A 10,251-nucleotide genomic window follows, 5' to 3' on the forward strand; every position below is an offset into this window, starting at 1 on the left:
TGCCCCTTAAAAGTCACTGTCATATCTGCTTCCACTACCTTCCCTGGCAGCGAGTTCCAGGCACCCACTACTCTCTGTATAAAAAACTTGCCTCGTACATCTCCTTTAAACCTTGCCCCTCACACCTTAAACCTGTGCCCCCTAGTAATTGACTCTTCAACCCTGGGAAAAAGCTTCTGACTATCCACTCTGTCCATGCCCCTCATAATCTTGTAGACTTCTATCAGGTCGCCCCTCAACCTCCGTTGTTCCAGTGAGAACAAACCAAGTTTCTCCAACCTCGCTTCATAACTAATGCCCTCCATGCCAGGCAACATCCTGGTAAATATTTTCTGTACCCTCTCCAAAGCCTCCTCCTTTTGAATGGACCGACCTCATATTAAGCTGATCTTTCTCTTCACCCTGTCTGTAACTGTAACACTATATTCTACACTCTCTCCTTTCCTACTCCCCTATGTACTCAATGAACAGTATGCTTTGTCTGTATATCGCGCAAGAAACAATACTTTTCACTGTATCCCAATACATGTGACAATAAATCAAATCAAACCCATTGCTGCATTTCCTTCCTGAAGCCACATTTGTCCAGTGGGGCCTGGCCCCGGGAGAAAGCGCTGCAGCTGCCGTTGTGTTGGGTGTTGAGGCGGTGCCGCTAGTTCCTTATTGGGGGTGTTGAAGCCTCCACTGGGTGTGTGGAGCCTCCCCTCCCACCCACTGCCCCGAACGCTGCCTCCGCTTATCCGCCTCCTTCCCGCCTGAAGATCAGACAAACAAGCGCCTGTCCCTGGACATGAGCCGCACTGCGCATGCCCAACGTCACAATGCCCGGGGACTGATTGACGCAGCTCCGGACCAATAGGAAAAGGGGGCGGAGCTGGAGGACCGAGCGGGAGCGTCTGGTCCTCCAACCAGCGTGAATAGGGGAGGGGTCTGAAGCATGCGCAGTGCGGGTAATGGCGGCGGACGGACGGTTTTAACTCGAATCCGAGATCAGTTCAAGGTAAAGGGCGGCGCGCGGAGAGCGATGAATGTGGCGGGTGGGTGGAGAGGCTTCGTAAACATGTTGTTCAAACTCAAACTTCGGGAAAATATCTTCCCGGGCGCCCTGTTGGTACCAAATTGGAGGCGCAACTTGTCGTGTTGGGCCTGGGCTGACGGCCGTCAATCTGTCGTTAGCAATGTCTATCAGTGCGCATGTGCGGCCGGCATCTTTGTGAGGGGCAATGTGCAGCTGGGTGCAGGTGCGATCGCCATGTTTGTAGGGGGCGCAGGAGTGTCTACCTTTGTGATGTATGGGACCTGAACCCACTGCCGTCCATGTTGTGCAGGTACATCCACCTGCTGATAGGGAGGGAATTCCAGGATTTTGACCCAGCGACTGCGAAGGAACGGCGATATATTTCCAAGATGTGGAGATGCCAGTGTTGGATTGGGGTAAACACAGTAAGAAGTCTCACAACACCAGGTTAAAGTCCAACAGGTTTATTTGGTAGCATAAGCCACTAGGTTTCGGAGCACTGCTCCTTCATCAGGTAAGTGGGAGTTCTGTTCACAAACAGGGCATATAAAGACACAAACTCAATTTACAAAATAATGGTTGGAATACGAGTCTTTACAGGTAATCAAGTCTTTAAAGGTACAGACAATGTGAGTGGAGAAAGGGTTAAGCACAGGTTAAAGAAATGTGTATTGTCTCCAGCCAGGACAGTTAGCACACAGTTAGGACAAAGCATACCTTTCATGGAGTACATGGGGAGAAGGAAAGGATAGGGTGCAAGTACAGGTAGGGTGAAGAGAAAGATCAGCTTAATATATGATAGGACCATTCAAACATGACAGTCGGAAGAAGTTGTTCTTGAGTCGTTTGGTACATGTTTTCAGACCATAGAACCATAGAACATTAAAGCACAGAAACAGGCCTTTTGGCCCTTCTTGGCTGTGCTGAACCATTTTTTTGCCTCGTCCCACTGACCTGCACTTGGACCATATCCCTCCACACCCGTCTCATCCATGAACCCGTCCAAGTTTTTCTTAAATGTTAAAAGCATTTACCACTTTATCCGGCAGCTCATTCCAGACTCCCATCACTCTCTGCGTGAAGAAGCCCCTCCCCTAATATTCCCTTTCAACTTTTCTCCTTTCACCCTTAACCCATGCCCTCTGGTTTTTTTCTTCCCTGGCCTCAGTGGAAAAAGCCTGCTTGCATTCACTCTATACCCATCAAAATCTGATACACCTCTATCAAATCTCCCCTCATTCTTCTACGTTCCAGGGAATAAAGTCCTAACCTATTCAACTTTTCTCTGTAACTCAGTTTCTCAAGTCCCGGCAACATCCTTGTAAACCTTCTCTGCACTCTTTCAACCTTATTAATATCCTTCCTGTAATTAGGTGACCAAAACTGCACACAATACTCTAAATTCGGCCTCACCATAACACTCCAACTCTCATACTCGATACTTTGATTTATAAAGGCCAATGTACCAAAAGCACTCTTTATGACCCAATCTACCTGTGACGCCACTTTTAGCAAATTATGTATCTGTATTCCCAGATCCCTCAGTTCTACTGCACTCTTCAGTGCCGACCATTTACCTTGTATGTTCTACCTTGGTTTGTCCTTCCAAAGTGCAATACCTCACACTTGGTCTGGCCAACATGTGACTCCAAAGCCACAACAATGTGGTTGACTCTCAACTGCCCTCCAATGGCAACTGGGGATGGGTAATAAATGCTGGCCAGCCAGCGACATCCATGTCCCATAAATGAATTTAAAAAATTCAATTGAACAGCTTGGTGGGCTGAATTTCTAACTATTTCTTATGATCTGTCAGGAACATGAAATGGTGAGTGTCGATCAGCATTAATTAGCACCTTCAGGAGAATTGGGTGGTGTTGTATATTAAAGTTTAAAGTTTATTTAATAGTCACAAGTAAGGCTTATATTAACACTGCAATGAAGTTAGTGTGAAATTCCCCTAGTTGTCACACTCCGGCACCTGTTCGGGTCAATGCACCGAATCAGCACGTCTTTCAGAATGAGGGAGGAAACTCATGCAGACACGGGGAGAACGTGCAAACTCCACACAGACAGTGACCCAAGCCGGAAGTCGAACCCGGGTCCCTGGCACTGTGAGGCAGCAGTGCTAACCACTGTGCTACCGTGCTGCAGAATGCTAAATGGAATGAGAGAGAGAGTGTATGTGTGAGGGGCGTGGGTGGAGATTTAAAGAATGTTCCATAGAAACTACAATTGTCTGTTTTGAATTTCTATCATGTGCTGACAGTGATGATTTTTGTAAACTCCTTTCAGTGGATATTGGAAGGAGAGGTTTGGAAAATGGAAATCTCAAAAGAGTCACTTGATTCATAAGGACATGAAAATCATCAGCCTTTTTAACATCAGTGTGAGTGGAAAAGCACTGAGATTCTCACACCCGTATCAGAGTGTTCCAGTACACTGATTGTGGAGAGACACAAGGACTCAGACACCATGGAGAAACCATGGAAATGTGGAGACTGTGGGAAGGGATTCAGAGCCCCATCTGGGGTGGAATCTCATCGACGCAGTCACACCGGGGAGAGACCGTTCATATGCTCCACTTGTGGGAAGGGAACCAATCATTCATCAAATCTGCTGAGACACCAGCGAATTCACACTGCGGAGAGGCTAGTCACCTGCTCACAGTGTGGGAAGGGATTCAGAGATTCATTCACCCTGGCGGGGGGGGGGGGGGGGGTGAGTTTCCAGTGCAGATGGGAACCTGAATCCTTTCCCACAGTCCCCACATTTACACAATTTCTCCATGGTGCGGGTGTCCTTGTGACTCTCCAGGCTTGACAATCAGTTCAGTTACAACATAACATGGGTGCGGTCTCTCTGCTGCAATGTATTTTCAGGCTGTTTAACTGGTTAAAGTTCTTTCCACAGTCACTCAGGTGTGTGCATGTTTCAGTGTGTGTGTGTCTCGGTGCTTTTCCAGTCACACTGCTGTTTAAAATCTCCTGAAGCAGACAGAGCAGAGAAACATTTCCATTCTAGATTCAAAGGTCGATGATATTCAGGTCCCAATGAACTGAGTGACTATGTTAGATTTTGATGTGAAGTTTGGTTTGATATTCGTCTTTAAATCTTCACCTTCTGATATCCTGCAAAAGGAATTTACAAAATTCATCAATGTCAGCACAGGATAGAAATTCAGAACAGACAGTTCTAGTTTCTCTGGAACATTCTTTCCTCTCTCATTCCCCAAAAGCTGTGAATCTCCATCCCACACACTCTCCCTCCATTCTCACTCTGCTGTATCTAATATTCACCCTCCCAATTCTCCTGAAGGTGCTGATTGAGGCTGATTGACAGATCCGTGCTCACTGCTTCCTGTCCTGGACACAGAGAGCTGGAAATCTCCATGCAGGCTGCCAGACAGATAAATGTCTACATTACTGGAGTAACAATGTGTGGAATGTACAGACCGAATTCACTTCATTCCCTTCAGTTGCTGCACGTCCCCAATTTCCCCCAGAATGAGAAAAGAAATGGAAAGGGGGAAACATTGATTTCCTCCCAGATGTTCTGATCGATAAGGGAATTAGGGGATATGGGGAGCAGGCGGGTAAGTGGAACTGATTCGCTTCAGATCAGCCATGATCTTGTTGAATGGCGGGGCAGGCTCGAAGGGCCAGATGGCCTACTCCTGCTCCTATTTCTTATGTTCTTGTGTTCTTATGTTGCCCAGAGGAGGAAGTTTCACTCTGAAGCTCATTGGACAACTTCCGCATTGTGACATCACAACGGAGACCTGCCTGAATCAGCCAATAGGAATCAGTCACTTCCGCGATGACTAGTTCTGGAAGTTCTGGAAGACGAGAGTGTGGCTCATGTTGTTCCGCTGTTTAAGAAGGATTGCAAAGAGAAGCCTGGTAATTACAGGCCGGTGAACCTGACAACAGTGGCGGGTAAGTTACTGGAGAGGATTCTGGCCAACCTTTGGATAATCAAGGTCCGGTTAGGGAGAGTTGTCAGAGATCCTGGGTACCGGCAACTTTAGGCACTCTTAGTCGACTTGAGTACAAACAGCACTGGACACCAGGCATAATCCAATGTGGGGCCTTTAATGACTTGTGCACAAGGAGAAACCCTGTGCAGCTGTCCCGCAAGTGGTTCTGATGTTACAGAAAAAGAACCCAGGTCATCCTGTGATCAGGGGGGCTGGTGGGAGGAGGGGGCGGGACCCAGGTCATCCTCTGATCGGGGGGGGGGGAGTGGTGAGAGGAGGGGGCGGGACCCAGGTGATCCTCTTATCGGTGGGAGGAGTGGGTGGGAGGAGGGGGCGGGACCCAGGTCATCCTCTGATCAGTGGGTGGGAGGAGGGGGCGGGACCCAGGTCATCCTCTGATCGGGGGGGGGGGGGGGGGGGGGGGGGTTGGTGGGAGGAGGGGGCGGGACCCAGGTCATCCTCTGATCGGTGGGGGGAGGGGGTGGGACCCAGGTCATCCTCTGATCAGTGGGGGGAGTGGGTGGGAGGAGGGGGCGGGACCCAGGTCATCCTCTGACGTGCTACGTTAACAAAATCAACAGTTACTAACCGAAATATAAAGCATCATGTGATTTAGCTGACTTGACCATATTCCTATAGTTATTCAGTCATTAAAGACACAGTCATGGAGCATTAAACTTGCCTCGCAGGGCCCCTTGTGTCAACACACAGGCAGCTGCTTTGTGAGACTGCCAGCAGCACAGACAAGTCAGAGATAAGAGTGTCCTGAGAAGAGAGATTCATTGTGAAGGCTCAGGGACGGTTGATAAGATGTAAGAATTCTATGATTCTAAAGAACATTCGTTCCTCTCTCCTTCCCCAAGAGCTGTGAATCTCCATCCCACACACTCTCCCTCCATTCTCACTCTGCTGTATCTAATATTCACCCTCCCAATTCTCCTGAAGGTGCTGATTGAGGCTGATTGACAGATCCATGCTCACTGCTTCCTGTCCACCACACACAAATCATAAGAAACAGGAGCTGCAGTTGGCCATTCAGCCCATCGAACTGCCTCAACCATTCATTGAGAATTGGCTGATCTATCGCAGCATCATTTCCCACACTATCCCCCAGATAGAGAGAGAATAGAGCCAATGTTTCGAGTCTGGAGAGAGGAAAGAATGTTCCATAGAAACTAGAATTGTGTGTTCTGAATTTCTATCCTGCACTGACACTGATGATCTCTGTAAACTTGTTTTACAGGATACTGAAAGAGGAATCACAGGCCGAAATCTCAAACGTCACATCTCGATCTGACAGAGTCACATTCCTTGGGACCTGAATATCATCGGCCTTTGAATCGAGGAGAAATGGTTGTCCGGTCTGGTGACTTGAAAAGCTTTCAAACATCAGTGTGACTGGAAAAGAGCCAACACGCTGCCACACTGGAGTGAGTGTGTTCCAGTGCACTGAGCTTGAACCAGTTACACAGCCTGAATAAATATCACACCATTCACAGCGGGGGGAGACTGTTCTGTGTGTGGACGAGTCTTCAACTGAAGAGAGAGGCAAGGACACCTGCACCATGGAGAAACCATGGAAATGTGGGGACTGTGGGAAGAGATACAAATACCCATCTGAGCTGGAAGCTCATTGGCGCAGCCACACGGGGGAGAGACCATTTACTTGCTCTCAGTGTGGGAAGGGATTCAGTCAACCATCCCACCTGCAGACACACCAGCGAATTCACACTGGGGAGGGGCCCTTCACCTGCTGTCAGTGTGGGAAGGGATTCACTCAGTTATCCAGCCTGCAGAGACACCAGCGAGTTCATACTGGGGAGAGACCATTCACCTGCTCTCAGTGTGAGAAGGGATTCACTCGGTTATCCAACCTGCAGAGACACCAGCGAGTTCACACTGGGGAGAGGCCATTCACCTGCCCTCAGTGTGGGAAGGGATTCACTGATTTATCCACCCTGCAGACACACCAGCGAGTTCACACTGGGGAGAGGCCGTTCACCTGCTGTCAGTGTGGGAAGGGATTCACTCGGTTATCCACCCTGCGGATACACCAGCGAGTTCATACTGGAGAGAGACCGTTCACCTGCTCTCAGTGTGGGAAAGGATTCATTGATTTATCCGCCCTGCAGAGACACCAGCGAGTTCACACTGGGGAGAGGCCATTCAACTGCTCTCAGTGTGGGAAGGGGTTCAGTCAATTATCTGACCTGCAGCGACACCAGCGCATTCACACTGGGGAGAGGCCATTCACCTGCTCTCAGTGTGGGAAGGGGTTCAGTCAGTTATCCAGCCTGCGGAGACACCAGCGCATTCACACAGGGGAGAGGTCATTCACCTGCTCTTAGTGTGGGAAGGGATTCACTCAGTTGTCCAGCCTGCGGACACACCAGCGAGTTCACACTGGGGAGAGGCCGTTCACCTGCTCTCAGTGTGGGAAGGGATTCAGAGTTTCATCCCACCTGCTGAGACACCAACAAGTTCACGAGTGATTCCAGGGGTTGGATTCTGCTGTTATTGTTTCTGCTCTCAATTACATCCAGGACTGCATTTTGTTCATTCTCACAGTTGGTCAATGGGGAGGGTCGGAGGGTTTCTTTCTGCTGGACTGGCCGGTCTCATGACTTTGCCTCCAGTGGGCTGATTCTCTTTGAGTCTTGTTGCGAATACATGGTTTCAAATTTCACAAGAATCACAGAGTGACCGGGTGTTAGGAAGTTCAGAGATATTTAGTCAGCATTTCTGTTTGAAACCCCCCAAATGTCCATCCAATTTCCTTTGTAATTGTTTATTGTCTCCACTTCCTCCACCCTCGTAGGCAGCAAGTTCCAGGTCATTACCATTCGCTGCATCAAAATATTCTTCCTCACATCCCCCCTTCCTCTCTGACCCAAAACCATAAATCTGTGTCCCCCTCGTCCTTGTCCCGTCAGCTAATGGGAACAGCTTTTCTTTGTCCACCTTATCTAAACCTGTCAGAATCTTGTCCACCTCTATCAAATCTCCCCTCAACCTCCTTTGCTCCAAGAGGAACAACCCCAGCCTGACATCGACAATAAAGAACAAACTAACAGAATATGTTAAAACCTGAAATCAAATGGGAATGTTTAATTTCTATTTTAAAGATATTGTGAATATATTGTCCTGGACAATAAAGGAATTGGAATAACTCACCTTGGGTGTGGTTGAATGGAATATATCAATCTGGTATCCACCTACATTCTCCCTCCCTCATGGCACTGTGGATGTACCTACACCTCAAGCATTGTAGCAGTTCAGGAAGGCAGTGTTGGGGTTGACCATGGCCGAGGCAGCTACATACAGCCACATATTCTGTTATAATTGAAGGACTGCAGATTGAATGTGAGGCATTGTGGGACTGGACTATCTTGACCACATTCCTGTGACTGCTCAGTTTCTGCAATCACGGACCATTAAAGCTGCTTAGCAGGGCCCCAACAGAGGACCTGGTGAGAATATTTATTCACAATGAATTAGAATTAAACTTATTCCAGGACCGGCTGGTGTTCAGCGGCTGGGATTCCTGAATCTGTAAAAAGGGGGTCTGACCAATCAACAAACAGTGGAAGGTAGTTGGTTAAGAAGTTAAAAAGCGTTCTGAACCATTGCTTAACCTATCATCAATTTGTGATAAGAACTGTGAGGGACTTGTGACCCGATATTTGGTGACGTGATGGTCGACTCCCAAGTAACACTGGATTAAAAAGCAGACCTCTGAGAGTAGATTCTAACAGTTATAATCCTATCCAAGCATGGCCAGTGAAAAATCAGAGCTCGAGTGGGGACCGGACAGGTCTCTTACCTGCCATTTGGAAACTAAGAACAAGAAGCTTATAGATGAAATGATTAGAGAATAGAAACAATGTTTTGATTCTGGATGACACTTTGTAAGAAGCTCATCCAGACTCAAAACATTGGCTCTATTCTCTCTCCAAAGATGCTGCCAGACCTGCTGAGATCTTCCAGCATTTTCTGTTTTCATTTCAGATTCCAGCATCCGCAGTATTTTACTTTTATGATAATTTGATTCGGTCTGATTGGAATCCCCACGACCCTCCCACAAAACAGAGGGAGTGGTGGCAAAAGGAGAAAAAGGATAAGGATGATAAAGTCTGGGTTCTGATTCTCCGAGCCCATGTCGAATTAACAAAATGAGTGAACCAGTTTATAAAGAACACAAGTTACCCATCCCTAACAATAACTGATCAAATTAAAATAATTAGGTTGATGAATATAACAAAAAAAATTAATGGGTGAAGTTTAAAATCAAGTTTGTTTTGTTAGGGAAGTTTTTTAAACTTGTGTAAAGTGTCAAGTTTTTGCTGCTCAGTCCCCACCCCTTTCGGTTCTGTAGAAAAGTTAACCCTTTCAACAGACAGTTGATTTGTTTTTAAATTGCCCGAAAACTCGTGTCTATTTTAGTTTATAATTGAAGATTTATGGGAATTGGCTAAGATGGTCTTTTGACATTTTTAAAGTATAAAAAAGTGATCTTGAGAAGCCAATTTGGTAGAGAGAGGTGGAGGGAGAGATGTTTACAGAGAGACGTTGAGAGCTGTTGGTTTTACAAGTTATCCACGTTTTCGGAGCCGTCACTTCATGTCCTGGTCTGAGAGGGATGGAGAGAAGTCTGTTCAATTGTTAAAGTTAAGGTTTCTGTAATAATTGTTAATCGACACTTTGCTTTTCATCTCTCTGACTTGTTACATTTTTAATGGTTAACAAACTTTCTGATTTCACCATTTAAAGCATTATTTCTTGCCATATGGTTAAGTCGCTGGAACCTGTTGTGATTTACGATTAGGGAGGTTATTGCAAACAAGAGAACCCCCATAAACCTTCATTCAAATAAATCAAAGTTCTTACAAATGGAATGCTATCCTTTATTATGAGAGAAATTGAACATGGAAGTAAAGATATTATGCTTCAGTTACAGTAAGAAGTCTCACAACACCAGGTTAAAGTCCAGCAGGTTTATTTGGTAGCACAAGCCACTAGCTTTTGAAGCGTTGCTCCTTCATCAGGTGAGTGGGAGTTATGTTCACAAACAGGGCATATAAAGACACAAACTCAATTTACAAAATAATGGTTGGAATGCGAGTCCAGGCAAGTCATGGGTTCATATCACACTATCTGTAACCCCCAAGATCCCAGTTGAGGCTGTCCTCATGTGTGCGGAACTTGGCTATCAGTCTCTGCTCAGCGACTCTGCGTTGTCGTGTGTCACGAAGGC

The 10,251-nt window shown here is 46.9% G+C and overlaps 1 protein-coding gene across 1 annotated transcript; it reads left to right on the forward strand.

Annotated features, from left to right (window-relative positions):
- The first annotated feature begins 925 nt into the window (after nt 1–925).
- LOC144484182 (uncharacterized) lies at nt 926–9,884 on the forward strand. Its single transcript, XM_078202723.1, has 3 exons — nt 926–1,000; nt 4,737–4,956; nt 6,241–9,884. The coding sequence occupies exon 3, from the start codon at nt 6,563–6,565 to the stop codon at nt 7,343–7,345; it is 783 nt and encodes a 260-aa protein (XP_078058849.1). The 5' UTR covers nt 926–1,000; nt 4,737–4,956; nt 6,241–6,562; the 3' UTR covers nt 7,346–9,884.
- Nucleotides 9,885–10,251: the final 367 nt, after the last annotated feature.

This window comes from Mustelus asterias, unplaced genomic scaffold, assembly GCF_964213995.1.
Source record: "Mustelus asterias unplaced genomic scaffold, sMusAst1.hap1.1 HAP1_SCAFFOLD_94, whole genome shotgun sequence".
NCBI classification, from domain to species: Eukaryota; Metazoa; Chordata; class Chondrichthyes; order Carcharhiniformes; family Triakidae; genus Mustelus; species Mustelus asterias.

What these genes read in the sequence shown, in the direction of transcription:
- LOC144484182 (XM_078202723.1), top strand. Translation starts at nt 6,563, where the DNA reads ATGGAGAAACCATGGAAATGTGGGGACTGTGGGAAGAGATACAAATAC.